This window comes from Bubalus kerabau, chromosome 2 (assembly GCF_029407905.1).
Source record: "Bubalus kerabau isolate K-KA32 ecotype Philippines breed swamp buffalo chromosome 2, PCC_UOA_SB_1v2, whole genome shotgun sequence".
Classification (NCBI taxonomy): domain Eukaryota; kingdom Metazoa; phylum Chordata; class Mammalia; order Artiodactyla; family Bovidae; genus Bubalus; species Bubalus kerabau.
In genome coordinates, this window is record NC_073625.1 from 118,411,912 (window position 1) to 118,433,693 (window position 21,782).

Below are 21,782 nucleotides of genomic sequence, written 5' to 3' on the forward strand. Positions count from 1 at the left end.
TGAGAGCATACAGTACGCAAATGTTTATGAAGGTGGAAATGAAAGAATAGAGTAGAAAAAAATAGGAGGTGGTGGAGTAACATTACTTTGAGTTTACCTTTTTAAATAATTTTAGCTTTAGATCCTTGTTAATGTTTGCATCTTCTAAAACTAAATAAATCAAGAAGAATAGGGAGGAACAAAATACAAATAAATGAATCAAACTATTTTTTCAAATAAATAATATAATAATGTATGTATATATGCTCAGTCTCTCAGTCGTGTCTGACTCTTTGTGATCCTATGAACTGCAGTCTGGCAGGCTCCTTTGTGGGATTTTCCAGGAAAGAATACTGGAGTGGATTGCCATTTCCTACTCCAATTTAATAATAATATTAATTAATCCAAGTAACTTTTAAACACAGTACTTTGTATACCTTTGATCAACAGATTAAAAAACACTTACAGAAATCTTAGGCTACACTGTGGGGACCAGAGCAGACTTCCCTTCAGGATAACCTGCTGTGGGAGCAGCTAAGAGAAGGTCCCATGCTGCTGCACCTTCAGATCTACTTTGGCAGGAATGCCATGGCCATGGCCATGTGTGCCTAGGCTGCTCTCAGCCAATGACCAAGCATGACAGGATGCTACTGGGCCATTCCTGCCCGAGACAGGTCTCCTCTAACAAATAACCTTTGCCTTGGGACTCTCCATCATCCCAGCTGAGACTCTCAGACTGTTCTGCAGTCTGAGCTCTGCCTACCTAATCCTCTTCCTTCCAATTTCTTTTCAAAGACCTGCATTGCAGTCTAAAGGACTTCCCTGACTCTTCCTCCTCCATTCTCTTTAGCCATTACAGGCATTTCCTAAATCAATTTCTTAATACATCTAATCCTGTTTTGGCACCTGCTTCTCACAGGATACAAACGGACACAACAACTTAGTAGCTTTGCTGTTTGTAGTGTATGAATGTAGCAATTCTGAAGCATTTGTGTATGTATTGTAGGATTAATTAAATTGATTAATATATATCCACATAGTTGGGAGTCAGCATTCTAACTACAGGAAAAGAAGAAAGAAATATGGAATGAGGGAAGCAGGAAGAATGCTACTGTGATGAATTGGAATAAGTCAGGACAACCTTATGGATTGTGTGTGTGTGTGTGTGTAATATTTATAGGAAATGTATGTAGGAGACAGATACAGTATATGAACATATAAATGTGTGTATGATTATATACACATTCCAGCTTTGGCCACTGAGGTGATCAAGGAGAAGCAATGCCCCATTAGCAACGATCACATCTAATACCCAGATGATGGTGTCCAAATTCCACTAAAAGGAACCAGGTAAAAATACATCTACATGGAGACATGTATGTGAATATTCACAGCAACATTATTCATAAAGGCCAAAAGTCCAAACACTTTTATCCAAATATTTATCAATTAGTAAAATTTTAAATTTAGCATATGCCGTGCCTGCACGTTTAATTGTGCCTGACTCTTTGCGACCCTTTGGACTATAGCCTGCCAGGCTTCTCTGTCCATTGGGTTTTCCAGGCAAGAATACCAGAGTGAGCTAATGTAGCATAAGCCCTTAATGTAGCATATTCATATATTAAAATACTAATCAGTAGTAAAAAGGGATGAACTACTGATATAGTCTACAATTGGATGAATCTCAAACACAGTATGCTAAGTAAAATAAACTTGGCACAAAAGACTATTTATAGTATGATTCTATTTATTTGAATAGTCCAAAAGGGCAAATTTAAAGAGACAGAAATAAGTGGCTACCTAAGACTAGAGGGAGGAGTGGATAGGTATGTACATAATCAAAGAGGGAAATTTTTGAAAGCTGGAAATGTTCTAAAAATGGATGGTGGTAATGGTTGCATGACTGTCTCCTAATTACTTTTGCAACTTCATGTCCCAGTGCTTCCTTTCATGCCCCCTAAATTCTACTTTATGAGTCCCAGTGGAGCCTCATGCTTCCAAGCATATGGTTAGGTTATTCCTTCTGTCTGACTGGTTTTCCTCTCAAGTCTCCATTTATGACAGAATTATTCATTCTCCATGGCCCAGAACAAATGTCACCCCTTCTGTCATGCCAGACTTAATCCTTGCCTTGCGTCTCCTCCGTCTCCTACATGGGCAGGCAGGTTCTTAACCGCTAGTGCCACGTGGGAAGCCCCCTTCCTTCTATGTATTCTCATTAAGCATTCTTTGCACAGCACTGAGAACACTCTCCACTCTAATTCTTCCAGCTGTGTCTGTGCATGATGGTCCCATCACTGGACAATGCTCCTTGGGGACAGGGATCAGGTCTCACTCTTCTTCAGCATCTAACAAAGTGTCAGGCACATCATTAGCATTTGACAAATGAATGAATGAATGAAGCTATGAAGAATAAGGGACACTGAAGAGAATGGAAAAGATATCAGCTGTTTTTAAGCAACAGATGAGCCAGTTGTTGGCAAAGCAATTGAAACCAACCACAAACACTGGCCCAGGTTCTGGGCAGAACTGATATTAAATATACAGCTTGATGTAAGATTCTGGGAAGATGGCAGATTAGGAAGCACCAGGAATCTGCCTCTTCACCTAGACAGTGCACTTGCAGACTCTGTCTGATGTAACTTGTCTGTTAGAATCTAGAATCTGTTAAGGCTTGCAACTTCCAGGAGAATGAATGGATGGTAAACTGCAGTTGATTTTGGGCAATCTAACCACTTCTATTCAATATTACTGAATATTATTCTACCTTACTGGAAGTTGTAGCAATTATGCAAGAAAAATAAAGATATCCAAACTGGAAAGGAAGAAATAAAACTATCTGCTTGCAGATGATATGATCTTACATGTAGAAAACCCTAAAGATTCCACAAAAATATAAGCCTGTTGGAACTCAAAAATGAATTCAACAAAGTAGCAGGACAAAAGTCAACACACAAAAATCAGGCGCATTTCTATACATAAACAATGACGGCCTAAAAAGGAAATCACAAAAACAACTCCATGACAATAGCATCAAAAAAGAATAAAATACTTAGGAATTAAATTAACCAAGAAGGTGAGAGACTTGCACTATGAAAACTACAAAACATTTATGAATGAAATGAAAGATAATAGAAATAAATGGAAACACATCCTAGGTTCATGAATCAGATGACTTAATATTGTTAAAACATCTACTACTCAAAGCAATTTAAGATCTAATCGAATACCTGTCAAAATCTTAGTGATTTTGTTTTTTACAGAAATAGAAAAACCCATCCTAAAATTCATAGGCAATCCCAAGGGATTCCAAATAGCCAAAACAATCTCAAAAAAAGTGAACAAAACTGGAGGACTCAGACTCACTGATTTTGAAACTTACTACAAAGCTACGAAATAGCCTAGTATTGGCATAAAGACAGACATATGGATCAGTGGAATAAAATAGAGAGCCCATAAATAAACCGTAATACATATGGTCAAATGATTTTTGACAAGGGTGCCTTGACCACTCAAAGGGGAAAGGACAGTCTTTTCAACAAATGGTGCTGGGAAAACCAGATATCCACATGTAAAAGAATGAAATTGGACCCTTACCTAATACCATACACAAAAATTAATTCAAAATGGACCAAAACCCTACACGTATGTAAGACCCAAAACAATAAAACTCTTAGAAGAAAACATAGAGCAAAACTTCATGACACTGAATCTGGCAATGATTTCTTGTATATGACACCAAATGTGCAGGTAACAAAATTTAAAATAGGTAAATTGGACTTCATAAAAATTTTTAAATTTTGTATATCAAAAGACAGTATCCACAGAATAAAAAGGCAACCTATAGAGTGGGAGAAAATATTTACAAATCACATATCTGGTAAGGACTTAATATCCAGAATATATAGAGAACTCCTACGACAACAACAACAAAAATATTCCATTAAAAAAGGACTTCAATAGACATTTCTCCAAGGAAGATACATGAATGGCCAATAAGCACATCAAAAGATGCTCAACATCAAAATTTGTGTGGGAAACGCAAACCAAAACTATGATGAGGTATCACCTCACACCCTTTCAGTTCAGTTCAGTTCAGTTCAGTCGCTCAGTTGTGTCTGACTCTTTGTGACCCCATGAATAGCAGCACGCCAGGCCTCCCTGTCCATCACCAATTCCCAGAGTTCACCCAAACTCATGTCCATTGAGTTGGTGATGCCATCCAGCCATCTCATCCTCTGTCGTCCCCTTCCTCCTGCCCTCAATCCCTCCCAGCATCAGGGTCTTTTCCAATGAGTCAACTCTTTGCATGAGGTGGTCAGAGTATTGGAGTTTCAGCTTCAGCATCAGTCCTTCCAATGAACACCCAGGACTGATCTCCTTTAGGATGGACTGGTTGGATCTCCTTGCAGTCCAAGGGACTCTCAAGAGTCTTCTCCAACACCACAGTTCAAAAGAATCAATTCTTCGGCGCTCAGCTTTCTTCACAGTCCAACTCTCACATCCATACATGACCACTGGAAAAACCATAGCCTTGACTAGACGGACCTTTGTTGGCAAAGTAATGTCTCTGGCTTTTTAATATGCTATCTAGGTTGCTCATAACTTTCCTTCCAAGGAGCAAGAGTCTTTTAATTTCATGGCTGCAATCACCATCTGTAGTGATTTTGGAGCCCAAAAAAATAAAGTCAGCCACTGTTTCCACTGTTTCCCATCTATTTCCCATGAAGTGATGGGACCAGATGCCATGATCTTCGTTTTCTGAATGTTGAGCTTTAAGCCAACTTTTTCACTCTCCACTTTCACTTTCATCAAGAGGCTTTTTAGTTCCTCTTCACTTTCTGCCATAAGGGTGGTGTCATCTGTGTATCTTAGATTACTGATATTTCTCCCGGCAATCATGATTCCAGCTTCTGCTTCTTCCAGCCCAGCGTTTCTCATGATGTACTCTGCATAGAAGTTAAATAAGCAGGGTGACAATATACAGTCTTGATGTACTCCTTTTCCTATTTGGAACCAGTCTGTTGTTCCATGTCCAGTTCTAACTCTTGCTTCCTGATCTGCATATAGGTTTCTCAAGAGGCAGGTCAGGTGGTCTGGTATACCCATCTCTTTCAGAATTTTCCACAGTTTATTGTGATCCACACAGTCAAAGGCTTTGGCGTAGTCAATAAAGCAGAAATAGATGTTTGTCGAATTCTCTTGCTTTTTCCATGATGCAGCGGATGTTGGCAATTTGATCTCTGGTTCCTCTGCCTTGTCTAAAACCAGCTTGAACATCTGGAATTTCATGGTTCACGTATTGCTGAAGCCTGGCTTGGAGAATTTTGAGCATTACTTTCCTAGCGTGTGATATGAGTGCAATTGTGTGGTAGTTTGAGCATTCTTAGGCATTGCCTTTCTTTGGGATTGGAACGCAAACTGACCTTTTCCAGTCCTGTGGCCACTGCTGAGTTTTCCAAATTTGCTGGCATATTGAGTGCAGCACTTTCACAGCATCATCTTTCAGGATTTGAAACAGCTCAACTGGAATTCCATCACCTCCACTAGCTTTGTTCGTAGTGATGCTTTCCAAGGCCCACTTGACTTCACATTCCAGGATGTCTGGCTCTAGGTGAGTGATCACACCATCATGATTATCTGGGTCGTGAAGATCTTTTTTTACAGTTCTTCTGTGTATTCTTGCCACCTCTTCTTAATATCTTCTGCTTCTGTTAGGTCCATACCATTTCTGTCCTTTATTGTGCCCATCTTTGCCTGAAATGTTCCCTTGGTATCTCTAATTTTCTTGAAGAGATCTCTAGTCATTTCCCATTCTGTTGTTTTCCTCTATTTCTTTGCATTGATCGCTGAGGAAGGCTTTCTGATCTCTCCTTGCTATTCTTTGGAACTCTGCATTCAGATGCTTATATCTTTCCTTTTCTCTTTTGCTTTTCACTTCTCTTCTTTTCACAGCTATTTGTAAGGCCTCCTCAGACAGCCATTTTGCTTTTCATATGATCTAGTAATTCTACTTGTGGGTATATACCCCCAAAGAATTGAAAGCAGGATCTTGAGATATCTGTACACCCATGTTCATAGCAGCATTATTTACAATAGCCAAAATGTTGGAAGAAACCCAAGTGTCCATCAACAGATGGACAGATAAGCAAAATATATATACATACAATGGAATATTACCCAGCCTTAAAAAGGAAATTTTGTAATATGCTACAGCATGGATGAACTTTGAGGACATTATGCCAAGTGACATAAGCCAGTCACAAAAAGGCAAATATTGCATGAGTCCACTTATATGAGGTACTTAGAGTAGTCAAATTGATAAAGACTGAAACCGTAATAGTGATTACCAGGGCCTGGAGGGGAGGGAAAAATGACAGTTAATGTTTATATTAGGTATAGACTTTCAGTTTCACAAGATGAAAAGTGTTATGAGGATGATGGAGGTGATGATTGCACGATAATGTGAATATATTTATTACCACTGAACTATACATTTAAAAATGGTTAAGATGGTAAATTTTATGCTATGTGTATTTGACTACAATTTTAAAACCCTACAAAAAATAACAATGATGATGAAAATGACTCAACTCTTACCTTCATCAAACAGCCAGCAAACACAAGGAAGCCTTCTGAATGCAGATGCTTGGCCAAGGAGAACCCAAATCCCGAGTCACAGCCCGTGATCAGGACAGCTTTGCTGCCAACCTGTTTCAAAAGGTCAGACTCCACGTTAGGAATCCAGGATTGTGGGGGCTGAATGACCAGGCCTCCTCTGGGCAGCAACAATTAATTAGGGCTTCTTGAGTGGGCCAGGCCTGGTCCTCCCCACCTGTTTTTTCTGTTTGGAGAAGCACCATGGTGTAGTAGAAATGCTTGGACTCAGAATCAAGAGACAGGTTCTAACCCAGACTCTGCTACCAACTAGTGTCATTGCTTGAGAAAGTCACCTCCCTTCTGGACCTCAGTTTCCTCATCTGCATTCACTATCATCAGCATCACCAGCATTACTGACATCTTCCTCATCAAGTATTGAGTACTTATCATGCAAGGCACTATGCATGCATTACTTTAAATCTCACAATATCTCCATACACTAAATGTGATTATTACATCGTGTTTCAAGTGAGGATACAGACATTTTAAAATACCCAACATCATTAGTGATAAAGCCAGAACTGAAACTGGGCCTGAGAGATTTTAGAATCTAAACTCTTAACCCCTAACTTCATTTGATGGGGTTGGGGGTTGTTCAGCAAGTGACAGATGGCTCTGAGTGCCCTGGAAGCAGGGAAGCCCTTGCTCTGAGGGTGGCTTAGAGCCTGGGAGCCCAGAAGGAGGCCTCTGACCACCTGGCTGGTTCCCAGGTAGCCAGGATGCCACTTACCGGGTCCACTGAAGCAGCGTAAGTCCGATGGCCAACAGGGACAAAGGGCGCAGAGTAAAACAGCAGCGAGCCTCTGAAAGAGGAAAGAAAGCCATGACCAGAGGCTGCGGTCACACCAGACCTTGTTCTGAAAGTGAAAGTCACTCAGTTGTGTCCGACTCTTTGCGACCCCATGGACTGTAGAGTCCATGGAATTCTCCAGGCTAGAATACTGGAATGGGTAGCCTTTCCCTTCTCCAGGGGAATCTTCCCAACCGAGGGATCAAACCCAGGTCTCCCACATTGGCAGGTGGATTCTTTACCAACTGAGCCACCAGGGAAGCTGAAGAATACTGGAGTGGGTCTTCTCCAGGGCATCTTCCTGACCCAGGAATCAAACTGGGGTCTCCTGCACAGGCGGATTCTTGACCAACTGAGCTGAGGGAAGCCCTTGTTCTAGAGCAGAAGCAACTCAGCAGACCCTCAGGCATCAGTGAGCACTCCACTATTCCCACCCCAAACCCCTGAGGACTACCTGCTGATACCACTGAGGAGGGCCTGTTTCCTCCAGGGTTATTAGTCTGGGAGAAAGTGGGCTAGCAGTCATAGTGGCCATTTTTGCCACTGTGTAGGGAGAGCCTTCCTGCAATAGCCCTTTGTTAATAAAGCCTTGTACAAATTCAGTGTCTTAATCCTTAGATTTTATGTGGCTTCCTGATAGTTTTTTATTTTGAAATAATTTTAGATTCACATAAAGTTAAGAAATAATACAGAGAGATGTCCTGTACCCTTTACCCAATTACCCCTACTGGTAGCATTTTGCACAACTCTAGTCCGGTATCATAGCCAGGACATTGACATATGCAGTGAAAATACAGAACAGTTCCATCACAAGGATCCCTTGCATTATTCTTTTATAGCCACACATTCCAACATCCTCTAACTACTAATCCATTCATCTGTTCTCCACCTCTATAATTTTGTCATTTCAAGAATGGAATCATACAGCATTAACATTCCTGGGGTTGGTTATTTTCACCCAGTATAATTCTCTAGAGATTCATCCGATTGTCACATTTCAATAATTTGTTCCTTTTTATTGCTAAATTGTATTCCATGGACCAAGGTCATCCGGGTTGCTTCCAGTTTTTAGGACTATTACAAATAAAGCTTCTAGGAACATTCCTGTATAGGCTTTTGTGTGAATTTGTTTTTCTCTTGGGTAAATGCCAAGGAGAGCAATTGCTGGGTCATACAGTAGTTGCATGTTTAGTTTTTTAACAGACTTTCAAACTATTTTCCAGAATGGCTATAGCATTCCACATTCCCAGCAGTAATGTATGAGTGATTCAGTTTCTCTATATCCTCACCAGCATTTCGCAGTATCACTATTTTTCATTTTAACCATGCTGGTAACTGTGTAAAGATATCCACTGTGGTCTTAATTTGTATTTCTCTAAGGGCTAATAATGTTGAACATCTCTTCATGTGCTTATCTGCCATCAGTATATCCCTTTCGATAAAATGTCTTTTTATGTCTTTTGTGCATATTCTTACTGGATTGTTCTTTTACTATTGAGTTTTGAGAGTTCATTATATGTTCCAGATGCTAGTCCTTTGTTGCATATGTAATATGCAAATATTTTCTCCTAGCTCATAACTTGTGTTTTCATCCTCTTAACAGGATCTTATGTAGAGAAATGGTGTTTCATTGCGATGACTCTGATTATTTAATTTTTCCTTTTAAGGCCAAACGGTTGGTGTCAAGTTTCAGAACTCTGTGCCTATGCCCCAAACTAAAGATTTTCTCCTATTTTTTTTCTAAAAGTTTTATAGTTTTGTTTTACAATTTAAACCCATGATCCACTGTGAGTTAACTTTTGTATAAAATGTGAAACTTAAGTCAAAGTTGGTAAGGCTCTGCCTACGAATATCCGTGCTCCAGTCTCATTTTTTGAAAATGTTATCCTTCCTCCATTGAACTGATTGCGCAAATTCTTTGAACTGATCTTTGTCAAATTCTAGTTGAGCAAATCCATGTGGCTCTGTTTCTGGATTCTCTGTTTCACTGAATCATGCATTCCCACCTTATTTTTCTTTTTCAAAATGGTTTTTACTATTCTATTTCCTTTGCCTTTTCATATAAGTTTTAGAATAATCTTGTCTTTATCTATAAAAATCTGACTGAAATTTTTATAGAAATTATGCCAAACTTGTGTATCAGTTTGGGGGAAATCAATGTCTTTACTCTTTTGAGCCTTTCAATTTCTAAACATAGTGTGGGTCTCCATTTATTTAGATCTTTGATTTCTTTCATCAGCATTATGTAGTTTTCAATGTACAAATCGTGTGTAATTTGTTATATTTATATCTAAGTAACTCATTTTTTGAGCAACTATGAATGGTATTGTTTTAGATTCCTATATCCACAAGCTCATTGCTAGGATATAGAAAAAGACTGATATGTGTGTGTTATCACATATTCTGTGTCCTGCTGAGCTCACTTATTAGTTCTGGGAGTGCTTTGTGGATTCCTCGGGATTTTCTATGTAGTCAATCATATAATCTGCAAATTAGGGACAGTTTTATTTCTTCTTTTACAACCTGTATGACTTTTATTTACTTTTCTTGCTTTACTGTACTTCCTTACTGCACTATGGTGAATCGGTTACCTTGCTGCCCATCTTAGGGGGAAAGTATTCAATCTTTCACCAGAAAATATTAATACAATGCTAGCTGCAAGGGTTTTTATAGATGCTCTTTATCAAGTTCAGGAAGTTTCCTTCTATGCCAATTTTTCTGAGAGTTCTTAATCACAAATGAGTATTAAATTTTGTTTTTTCTGCATTGATAGATTCATATGATTGTTCTTCTTTGACTTTCAATTTAGTGGATTACATTAATTGATTTTCAGTGTGAACCATTCTTTGCATCCCTGAAACAAATCCACTTTTTCATGGTTTATAATTCTTCTAATATACTGCTGCTGCTACTGCTGCTGCTTCCGCTGCTGCTAAGTCGCTTCAGTCATGTCCGACTCTGTGCGATCCCAGAGACGGCAGCCCACCAGGCTCCCCCGTCCCTGGGATTCTCCAGGCAAGAACACTGGAGTGGGTTGCCATTTCTTTCTCCAATGCATGAAAGTGAAAAGTGAAAGGGAAGTCGCTCAGTCATGTCTGACTCGTAGCGACCCCATGGAATGCAGCCTACCAGGCTCCTCCGTCCATGGGATTTACCAGGCAAGAGTACTGGAGTGGGGTGCCATTGCCTTCTCTGTCTAATATACTGCTTAATTCTATTGGCTAATATTTTAAGAATTTTGCATCTACATTCATGAGGGGTATTGGTCTGTAGTTCTCTGTTTTTTATGGTCTTTGTCTGGTTTTGGAATCAAGGTAATACTAGCTTCATAAAATAAATTGGAAAGAGTTACCACTGGATATGGATGGGAGTTCTGGCTCCCCACTGGGTCTCCACCAACACCTTCCTGACTGTGAGGAGATACAGTGTCTCATTGCTGCTCCCCATTGTATGTGGGGGTGTACAGGTTACTCCTGAGAGGTGGAGGAAGTCCTGATTCTCTTTCTCCACTAGATGTCCTCTGACACTCCCCCACCCCCACCTCAGGCAGGGAGGGCGCCTTATTACAGGGGTCGGGGGGTGCGGGGGTTAGTGGGGTAGAATGTAAGTCCAGGCCCCTACTTGGCTTTCTCTGACACAGCCTCTGGTGAGGACACTGGTCACACGTGAGTAGAATGGTAAGGTCACTACACCCAAAATTAATTAAATGACCTTATCTAAATAATCACTATATTTCCATAATCCCAGGATTTGCTGTACAAAAAGGACAAAGTGTCCCTGGCAGAACTGTGCTTGTCCCCTGCCATCCCTTTGCACTATTTGATATTTTAGAAAGTTACAAAAAATCACAACAAGAAAAAAAATTATTTCAAACTGACTTGTTCCCAGATTTTCTCTAACCCACTTCCCCATATTCAAATCTATCCACTCACAGCTGGGGGTTGCATTACACCAGGTGTGTCATATATATCATATATATGGGTGTATTACAGCAGGTGCTACTGCTCACATCTAGCTGTCGATGGCAAATTTCTACTTCGCCAGAGAGCACACGTTGGCATGGAAAATAACCATCCATTTTCTAGTTGCGGGGACTCTGAATTTAACCTGCCACTTGATTTTACTCCTCTCAAATAAGAGAAAGAAAAAGGCATTATTTTTCCCTTGCTCTGGCTGCAAAAGAAGAAACTGAGGTAGCAGAGCACATGGAATACTCTTGGAAAAGGCAATTTCCAGAAGGTCTCAAAGAAGAGTTGCTTGTTTAATTTGTATTGAGTTGGCAAAAAGTTTGTTCGAGTTTGTCGTAAGCTGTTACAGAAAAACCCAAATTTGTCCCAGACAGCTGGGTACAAGCAGTAGCACCTGGTATAAGGCACCCAGGTGTAATATATATACATTATACCTGGTGTAATACAACCCCCAACTTTGAGTGGATAGATTTGAATATGGGGAAGTGGGTTAGAGAAAATCTGGCAACAAGTCAGTTTGCAATAATTTTTTTTCTGGCCAACTCAATGCTTTCTCTAAATCACACAATTCAGTGAAGTTTTGCGACATTTTAGTTAACTGGTTTCACGGGTGAGATTTTAAAAAGGACTGGTCTCTAGGTGAATCCTAACATAAGGACAGCACACAACCCACACTGAGAGACATTTTCTTCCAGGGTATCAAGGTCATGCATGACAGAGACTGAGGAACTGACCCCCATAGTGAGTGGGTAACAGGTAGGAAGGCCAGAACTGCAAGTGGCAGACTTTTTTTTTTCCCTTCTCTGTTGTGGAAACCGGTTCTGCCTAAGACTATTCTTTTTTTTCTTTTCTCAAACCTTGGGTTGATAATGGCTCAACAAACCAATATTCATGTCAATTGATTCAAGGCCGGAGGATGATACACCTTGTTCGATCCTATCTCACAACTGCATATTGTGGGAGGGGCCTGGTGCAACTCCCTCAGCGTGGAAGTGTCTCTCTTACCTGATACTAGCTTTCTAACAGACATAAAACACCTTGCTAAAAACTAGCAAGGGGGCACTCTTTTTGTTCCCTTCTGATGTCTGTCAGAAGCTTTCCCTATCTCTGTTATACTTTAATAAAACTTTGCTACACAAAAAGCTCCAAGTAGTCAAGCCTCCTCTCTGACCCTGGATCAAAATCCTCTCATCTGGAGGTCACGAATTCCGGCATAACACACGTCTTGCAGCAGCAACCTTTCAACAGGAGGAGAGTAAGGGGACATAACAACTAAATGGAATGGGGACCCTGGCTTGTATCCTAGACTAGGAAAAGCTGTATTCGTGAGCTATCTGATGACATCTGAATCAAGTCTGTAGTTAATAGTATGATATCAGTGGTAATTTCCTGGTTTTTTATGAATGTACTATGTTTTGTAAGACATTAACATTTGGGAAAGTTAGGTAAAAGTTAGGTAAAGGGGATACGGAATATTTTTGTACTATTTTTGCAACTTTTTACAAATGTAGACTTATTTCAAAATAAAAAAAAAAATCTGATGAAAAATATTCTTCTATGCCTTGTGGGCATAGACCTTGTGGGAAGGTCTCTGTCTTCCAAGGACACCATTGCATGTCCTTTGCTGGTAGACGGTGGGTACTGACAGACACCTTTGAGAGTCAGACCTTATTATGCGTGAAGAGCTCTGCTTTACCCAGAAAGTGTACCGTCAAGGCTATCTCCACCCTTCACTGTCTTACCTTGTCCCATTTTCTCTATCAGAGAAATTCAGGGTTTTCCTTGGAAGCTGTGACAGGGGTCTGGAGAGGCGGGCTGTTAGCATTGTGGCCACAAAAGGCAGAATGGTCAGGCTCCTCCTGGTGGGTTCTGAAACACAAAAAGCACCCTCATTGCCTGTTGCCTTCTGGGCTTTGGGCAGGAGTGGCCATGTTCCTTCCAGGTTGTAAAAATCAAATTGGGCTCTGTTCTACCCAGGTCCAGTTATGGCACCAGACAGTTCCTGCCTTCCACCCTCCTCGCAAGCTACAGCCTCATCTGATAGAAAGAGTCAGATAGCTGAAACATCTAAAAACCTGGGTTCTGGCTCTGGCTATGTACAAACTCATGGGGCAACCCTGGATGAATCATCACCCGGCCAGATCAGCGACCCTCAAAACAGACTGTGCAGCAACCAGTGGGGCACTTGGGGACCTGAGCCCTCAGCGAGCCCAACTCCATGAGTCCCATTCTCTAGTCTGTGTTCCCCATATCCAGCAAAACATCCACCTCAATTTGTCCACGTGACCCCACATGCAGTTTCTCCAGCCCAGGGCCACGTATTATTTGATTTAGCTCTCCACCTCTCTCCGCAAAACTCATCACAGCATGGAGACTAGAGCTACAAAATGAGACATGCTCTAATTAATCTAAATTAAAACACACACACACACACAGTCTCTCCCACCACCCTACCACTCCCTTTTCAGGTTAAGTCAACCTTGTTGCAACAAGACCATGTATCACTAGCGTCACCTTTAGTCTACTCAGCACAGTGACTAGTTGTGCATTATGAATTGTTGATCAGCGTGTGCACTAGGTGCCCTCCTGCTCTGGTTAATTCCCCTCTAGTGACCCCTCCTGGCCTAAGGGAAGGAGAGGGAGGCGGGGAGGGAGTTGAGGCCAGGCAGCCACATTCAGGGGAGCTGTTGCCCTTTTCCTGGTGAACTGTCCTAGTCTCTCGGCACACCTGCCCGTGTTGGGTTAGACTGCCCTTATCAGTAACAAGGCTCTGCCTGAGATGCAGCTCCTCCCCTGCCATCTTGCTGCCACCCTAATCTGATAACCAGCCACCTGGTTCTAGGTCTGATATAAGTTCATTGACTGGCCAACCCCCACAGTGTTCACTGTAGGAGGCAGGTGGAGGTGTTCCATCTGTTTAATCCTTGGGACAGCAATATATAGGGCTTTTTGTCTTGTGTGATCCTTCCAGACTGTGCAGTAGGCTCTTGCTTCCACTCCTGCCCTTATTTGCCACACAGCAGTCTCAGCATTGCAGCCAGAATGATCTTTCTAACACCAGTCAGGTTGTGTGACTCCCTGGCCTAGAAACCTCCCCCTCCTTCCCACGCCTTCTGGAGTCTGCCTCTGCCTCCCTTCCTATTCGATATTGCCCTCCCCTGCACTTGTGCTGCTGCCACGCTGACCTGAACACACGCCAAGCTCTTTCTCGCCTCGAGGCCCTGGACTTTGCCTTTCCTCACACTGGATGACTAGGTCCTTCTCACCCTTCTGACTTCGGAGAGGCTGCCCCAACCCCCCATGCAGCACGCAGGGATTGCTCTCCGTAAGATCACTCTTCAATCCAACATTCTCTTGTTTCGTTACTTGATCTCTCCCTTCCAGCCTCAGTGAGGCCAGGCACCTGGTCCATCTTGGTCACCACTGAACTCCCCGTGCCTGGAAGAAACCCGACACGGAGGAGGCACTCAGCGAGTCTCTGCTGAGTGGGGCTGAGCTGTGGGCTTGAAGCCCACCCCCTATACACCCACAGACTAGCCCTTCATGGAAGGCACAGGCCCATGCTGGGCTCAGATTCTTTAAGGGGGTGCCCCTACCCCCCACCCTGCCCAAGTACGGAGCAGCTGGCTGAGCACACACATCTCCACCTCCTCCCGCCAGGACTGGAGTCTGAGGTCACCGCCACTGGGTAATTTTAAATCCAGTTGTTTATAATTCAAGCCCTTTCCATCCCTTCTGCTCAATGCCTGTGGCAGAGAATGCCTCAATGTCATCTCCAAATAAAGGGCTGCTTTTCAACTTTATTTTCCTTCAAGTCAGCCACATCTAAAAGTTCTGGCATCAAAATAGCTTAAAGTGCATAAAAACTCAGCCCCTTTAATAATGCACTATTCACACTGTCATCTTATATACAAAATACCAGAATTTTAGATCTTTTTTCTTCTGTACTTTTACATTTCTTAAATATGTTGCTATTTTCACTCCAAATACAATGCTACAGGCAGTGAAACCGCTGCACACTCTTCAGGGTGGTTTGTCATCTTAGTGTCTTGTGCTGGGCTTTAGCTTCTGTAAATACTAGCTTCTCAAACTTGAGATGCCACTCACTTGCCTTTTGGTTTGGAAACAGAAATGGTTGTAGGAAGCAGGTGCTTCAAGGGGACAGGCAGAGCCCCTGTGGGGGGTGGAGACCATCTCTTTAGCTTTGAATTCGTTAGTTGCTCCAGGGGGACCAAATTTATAAAATAAAATACAGCTGTAAAATCAAAATGCTCAAGTATTCTGGAATCTGGGGGAAACTTTTCTGAGAACATTTAGGTCTACTCTCAAGGGTACCTCCTTTCCACTGTCAATGAAAACCCATGTGTAACCCACACAAAGTATACTGTCTCAAAAAAAACAAAAAACACCTGCCTGCATTCTTGTCTTGATGCCAGGCTCACTTGCTACATTCTGACAGGAAGATCTTGCAGAGGACACAGCTGGTTGCCCTCCGGTGCTCAGGGTCAAGGTGTCTCCTGCAAGTGGCAAACATTCCCGGTACTGACATCCTCAGAAAAGGCAGGGCATCAGCAACAAACAGGAATTCAGGAAGCAATACTTAGGCAGAAAAGAGAACCCAGAGTTCATGGGCCCTGGTACTAACAAGTGGGAGGGGGAGGTCCTGTTTCACTGCAGAGGGCAAGCTGGGTTTAAGCAAAGAAGCATCCTATGCAAGGACTCCACACTGAGGCACTCAAAGTCAGTAAGTGGTGTGAGACTCCAAGGTCTGACAACCGGCAGCCAGTTTCTAACATACTCTATTTGGCTATTTTGTTTGGCCAGCCTCATGTTTTAAAAGGCAATGTAACAAGGCAGCTATGTTATGCCTGAACTCAATACAAAAAGTTTGTACTTACTATTTTAAGCCTACCCATATCACCTCTGTTAACTGCCTGGCCACTGTGGGAATCAGAGTTTGAGATCTCACCAGACAGGTGTCTATTATCCTTTGGGTGTTTTCCTTCTGATCACTTTTAGTATAATCTTGCCTGAAAATTTCAGCTCAGCTCAGCTATGCATGTTAACTATACAGTTAATGGGGGTTTCCTTGACGTGAAGCAAAGAGGAAATATGAGAACTTTTAAAGCCCTTATTTTAAAAAGATGCCTATTATTCCTTAGAGAGAGAACTATTCAGAAACAAAAGCCTGAAGGAACACTAAACGATATTATAGATGATGTTCTCCCTATCATTTTATCATAAATGCAGAAGTGACTTTTATATAGCTGCCTTTAACAGGGACCTTCAATAAAAGCCAAGGATTTAACTTTAAAACTCAGTTCAGCAAAGGCAAACCTAACACAGACACTTGGATTAGTCCAACAGATTCTAGTCACCCGATTAGACTTAGGTGATGGCCAATTCTTCTCAGAGAATACATCACACTCTCTGCAGTGGCCAAATTTTGGGTGTCCATCTTGCTCACCTGATCCCTGTCCTTCCAGACTTGCCTATTGTATACAGCGTTTGGCCTCTGATGCTGTAGTTGTGCAGTGAGGACCACCCCCCGCCCCTACTCTCTGGCCATGGAAGACTATATCAGGGAGAGACACGCGACCCCAGATGAACCCATTATTCTGTTTCCTGGCACTGTGAAAGCAAGCAAATCAGCCTCGTGGGGCACAGACATGTGACCTGACTGCTAGAGCTGGAAAAGGCAGATAGGCAGCTATGTGACATTGAGCCTGAAGCCAGAGAGTGAGAGATGGAGAAAGCCAATCTGCAAAGAGAAAAAAGTCAGGCACACATGTAGATAGAAACAGAGATGGAAGTGAAGAGAGAAAAAAAACTTACATAGCCTCCTGGGGGTAGATCTGCTCTTGAGACTGGGCTGCCCTCGTCTTCAGCTCTGTAAGGCACGTGATGTCCTTACTCTCTGTGTTAAGCATGCTTAAAATCAGTTGCAGCCAAAACAATATTGGTGAAAACACACTGAAAGCAGGTTCTTTCTGCAGACACTATCATCAATTCTTAAGCTTGCCTGATATTCTGAGAATGGCACACTGCAGACCTCGTAATCCTAACAGGAACATGAGCCTCTCCCTCTTCACATCTGTCAAGGAAACATCTGTCTTTCCCCAAATGAAAGTGCTACCAGAGCTGTCAAAATGGCTATAATTACAACCACCAGATTAAGCAGCCATTCCATCCCTAGGAGAACAGGGCTTGCCTACCAAATTCAAGTCAGACCAGTACACAGTAGGCACATAATATTTGAATGCTTTAAGAGAGTTTGCAGCAGAGGAATACCATGTTGGGCTTATATTTTAATATAACTCTCACTGGGTTAAGAATAGACTGAGGATGGACAAGGGCAGAAGCAAGGAGATCATTTAGAAGCTATGGCAATAATCCAGGACCATAATGTACAGCCATGCAGTTTGTGTACTGCACAATTTCAGCAAAATGTGAAGAGGTACTCCCTGGAGATATATATATAAAGGGCTGCCATGGAGGAAACCATGCTGGTGGAAACCACAGAGCCAATTAGACGAGGTCAAAGTCTGGCTGTGTTTTGAAGAGAAAGCCCACTGTAATTTACTGACAAATTAAATGTAGGGTATGAAAGAAGAAAGAATCAAAGATATTTCCAAGATTTTTTCGTGCAGATGTTAAAAAAAGAGACATCAGTACAACTGGTAGTTTAAGGAGCATCCTATTCAGAAGTGCTTACCACATTTCAAATCAGAATGTACAAGCCTGACACCCTGGTCCTCACTAGGCCCCTCCAAATTCTATCTCCAACTATGCTTTTCTCATCTACTCATACCATTTGCTACATCATCTCTCAATAAGCCTGTACTTTCCAATTTTCCTGCCTTGCTCATCCTATACCTAATCTGAGGTCTCCTTCATCCAGCAAGCCCTGATTCAAACAATCTCCTTCAAGAAACCTTTCCTGATCCCCTAAATCAAAAATCAATCTCATCCATATTTGCAGTTCACTCTTTCCTTATGCGTCTCGGAAATTGCACTTAACCTAGGCTGGGTAGCATTAAAGATATCTTGTTTATAACCATTCACAGCCCCCATCTGATCACCAGTCTCAACCTGGACTGTGACTGCCCCACAAATAGGACCTACGTGTTGTTTGATTGGTCTCAGGTTCCCCCAAAATGACTACTCTGGTGTCTGACAGGAAGCAGCCGCTCTTTAAATGTGTATTGAGAGAATACTAGAGCTACACACATTTCAAAGGTCAGCTTCCTCGCCCGCCACAGGTATATGCCCTGTACAGGGCGGGGCTCCAATGCTCTGGTAGAAAGGAAGATACTTGATGCGTCATAAAGGATCCTGGCAGTCGGAAGCCCACCCCCCACCGTAACTAAATGTTTGCCTCTGCAGCCTCTCGCAGGGTTAGAAGGTGACTTTACATCAGCTGACTTGGGGCACACTTTGGCAGACGGGTTGGAAAAAAACACGCAGAGATCAACGGCGCTTAACGTGGCGCGCGGCAGAATACCCTCCCCCAGCCGGGCGCGGCCCGGAGGCGCACAGACCGCCCTGAGCCCTGTCTCAGACAAGCCCCAGCGCGCTGGGAGAGCGTGGGACGCCAGAGACGCGCAGGCGCCAACTCGCTGCGCGCGCTCTGGCCGCGCGTCCGGGGCAGCTCGGCCAATCGCAGGGCTGCCGCACCTTCCCGCCTACCAGAGGCGAGCAGCCGAGGGGCTCGGCCCAAGCCGCGCTCCCACTGGCTGAGACGGCACCGCCCAGACCCAGCTGTGCTATGCCGGCGCCAGCGGGCTACTGAGGCTCCCGGCCTTGCTCCGCCCGGGCCCACCACCACCCCAGCATCTCCCGCCGGCTCCCGCGGCGCCTCCACCTTGCTCGGTCCTCCTCCTCCCTCGGTCCTGCGGCCTGTGCGGTCCTCCAGCAACAGCCGGCTCAGCTCGTGCTCGAGGAAGCTGGACCGGCGGCCCGACTGCTGTCCAGCATCCTTCCCGAGGGTGCCGCAGGAAGGGAGGAAGCACTACCACCACCACCAAGTCCCCGAGAACAGAGCCTGGTGGAGGACGTGGAAGGAGGACGAGGATGCGGGGCAGGCCGGGAGAGATGCGGGGGCTCGGGCCAGAAAGCAGTCGTACTGGCTTCGGTCCTGGCTCGGTCTCCAACTACCATGTGACCTTGGACCGGTTTCTTCCCTTGTGGCTGCGCTCGCCTTCTGTTAAATGCGGCGGCAAAGAAGAATAAGTGCTGAGGGTTTCACTTGGGAGACTCAGCGCCACATGTTCAACCTGGGTCTCCTCCGACCGAGCACATTATTCCGAATAATAACCTTCAGGCCGGGAGGGCGGAGGATGAGGATTACCTGGGGTTGAGGCAGGTCTGGACGGGATCGATACATCTTTTTACACCTTTACCCCGGCCTTGTTCGCAGGGCCCAGCCTACAGGATGTGGTGCCCCTTCTCCACCCGCATCCCCGCGACCCGGCTTAAGGGCAGAGCAAATCCAAACCAAGCCAATCATCATGCCGGTTTAGGGGCGCCCGCTCATCACCCCTGAACTGCAGAGGTGCGGACCCCTCCTCTTACCCCAAAACAAACTGGCGCGGGGGCTCCAGTTACAGAGGGCTCAGCTGGCGCGTTCGCGATAACCTGGAGCTTCGCAGGCACCCGCGCTCGCGTCCCGTACCACCGAGTTGGGGCGCTACCGCCGTTTCCTTCTCGAAGACCCTTACCCGCTCTCACTCCTGCTGCCTCCACCCTCAGCTGCCGGGGTGCGCCTACAGACAGTGGCTCAGCCGTAGGGCTGCGCGGGGCGGAGCCCGACGGCGGGCGTTGCCAGGGCGGGGAGCGCTCCGCGCCGCGCCGCCTTCTTTGTCCTGGGGCGCCAGGCACAGCCCCCATCCCGCGGAGGGTAACTCTATTCTTTAGGCGCCTAGCCCGGGATTAACCCCTTGCTGACCGTCCTTTACCCCTAAACCACGCTCAGATCTCCTCCACCGCCATCCTGGTTCTGGAGCGAGCGGGGAAAGACCACCCCGGGGGTATGTATGGGTAGGAAGGCGAAGATGCCGCCCCAGGAAGTGAGGAAAGCTGGTGAGATTGAGGCGCCTTCCAGGACGTATGCCTATTTACTGTCTCGAGCTCATTGAGGTAGGTGGGTTGGTTGGTTGGTTTTAAAGTTTGTCTTTTGATCAGATGAAATTAATTTAAAATTTTGTTATTCCAATGGGTTAAAAAAAAAAAAAAAAGATTTAAGAATAGCACAGCTTCCCAGAGTTTCAACAAAGGAACACTGGAGGCTGATCTCCACAAGTCAAGCTTCCCTGCCAAGTTTCCTGGATGAGAAACCAACTGAGGAGAAGGAAGCTGTCTTGGCAAATTAGTGGCAGACCTATGTTTAGGTCAAATTACGGAGAACTGATTGGAAAGGGACCAGGCAGATGAAAACAGGAAGGAAGTGAGGGCCCTGTGGGGCTTTAAAGAAACCTCTCAGCTCCAGGTTATGTGAGCTTCTTGAGGGCTGAGTCTGTCTTCTTGCTTTATCTCCAGCTCCTGGCAGGTAGAGCTTCGAGGACCCGGAGAAACGTAAAGGTAGTTACTCTTGTATTTCTGTACCCATTTCATAGACAGACTCAAGCTTGCTTCAGTGGTGTTTTTTAGAATAGTCACTGGTACAGCATGCCACTGCCATAACATAGATAGCTATGTTGGGTCACCAGATTATACTTTGAGGGTTATGCATTGCTTCAAAAGCAGTTGACTAAAGAGTTAATATTTCCACCCAGGAAAAACATACTTCCTTCCTACCTTTGGACTGAGAATTTATGGAAATAAAGTTCTATTTATGGAAGGCAGGACAATTGACGTGTCTATGTCTATCTGACTCCATTTGTGGCTGACCTCACACCTTCCCAGCCCATCTTTTTATTCCAGCTTTGCTGTGGCAGCCTGCTACATACAGATGTAACCTGAGAGGACCTTGCTTCAGCTGTACTTGATATCTCAGGGCTTCTCTGTCACTGCAGTCTGGACCCCTGCAAGAAGCCACAGCCCATTCTGACATAAACCTGGAAGTACAAAGGAATTAACACGTCCTTCGACAACCTCTAACCAAAACGAACAGAAGCTGGTGGAGAAATGTTCCACTCTTCCGTGGGCAGTTACAAGGTACATTTTGTACAGCACCTAAGATGACAGAACCCTGGCTGCCCGTGGTAGTGTCCAACTTAATCAGCTCAGTAATCCACCCTTGGATTGCCTTTTTCTTTCCTGCCTTGACTGTTTGACTCTTACCAGTCCTCCAGTCCTGTTCCTTGGGATTCATTCCCCCAAATAAACTACCTAATACAAATTCTTGTTCAGAATCTGTTTTTGTGGGGGCGGGGGAGTAGGGGTGG

At 44.0% G+C, this 21,782-nt stretch overlaps 1 protein-coding gene and 1 long non-coding RNA gene across 6 annotated transcripts in view; one reads left to right on the forward strand and one right to left on the reverse strand.

Moving 5' to 3' along the window:
- Window positions 1-20,286, reverse strand: part of BDH1 (3-hydroxybutyrate dehydrogenase 1) — a 37,483-nt gene extending 17,197 nt beyond the window's left edge. The window contains exons 1-6 of one of the 4 annotated variants that reach the window (XM_055568621.1): window positions 19,972-20,100; window positions 17,233-17,314; window positions 15,811-15,914; window positions 13,140-13,266; window positions 7,370-7,442; window positions 6,580-6,690 (exon numbers count right to left, since the gene is read on the reverse strand). In XM_055568621.1, the coding sequence (XP_055424596.1) occupies window positions 6,580-6,690; window positions 7,370-7,442; window positions 13,140-13,222 (267 nt within the window). In that variant the 5' untranslated portion in view covers window positions 13,223-13,266; window positions 15,811-15,914; window positions 17,233-17,314; window positions 19,972-20,100. The other 3 variants (XM_055568619.1, XM_055568620.1, XM_055568622.1) reach the window with 3 other exon arrangements.
- A 111-nt stretch (window positions 20,287-20,397) lies between these two features.
- Window positions 20,398-21,736, forward strand: LOC129643688 (uncharacterized). 2 transcript variants are annotated; one of them, XR_008710426.1, is made up of 3 exons: window positions 20,398-20,535; window positions 20,935-20,976; window positions 21,301-21,736. It is a non-coding gene; the product is annotated as an uncharacterized LOC129643688 (long non-coding RNA). The 2 variants fall into 2 exon arrangements; XR_008710425.1 differs by having other exon boundaries at window positions 21,319-21,736.
- The last annotated feature ends 46 nt before the right edge of the window (window positions 21,737-21,782 follow it).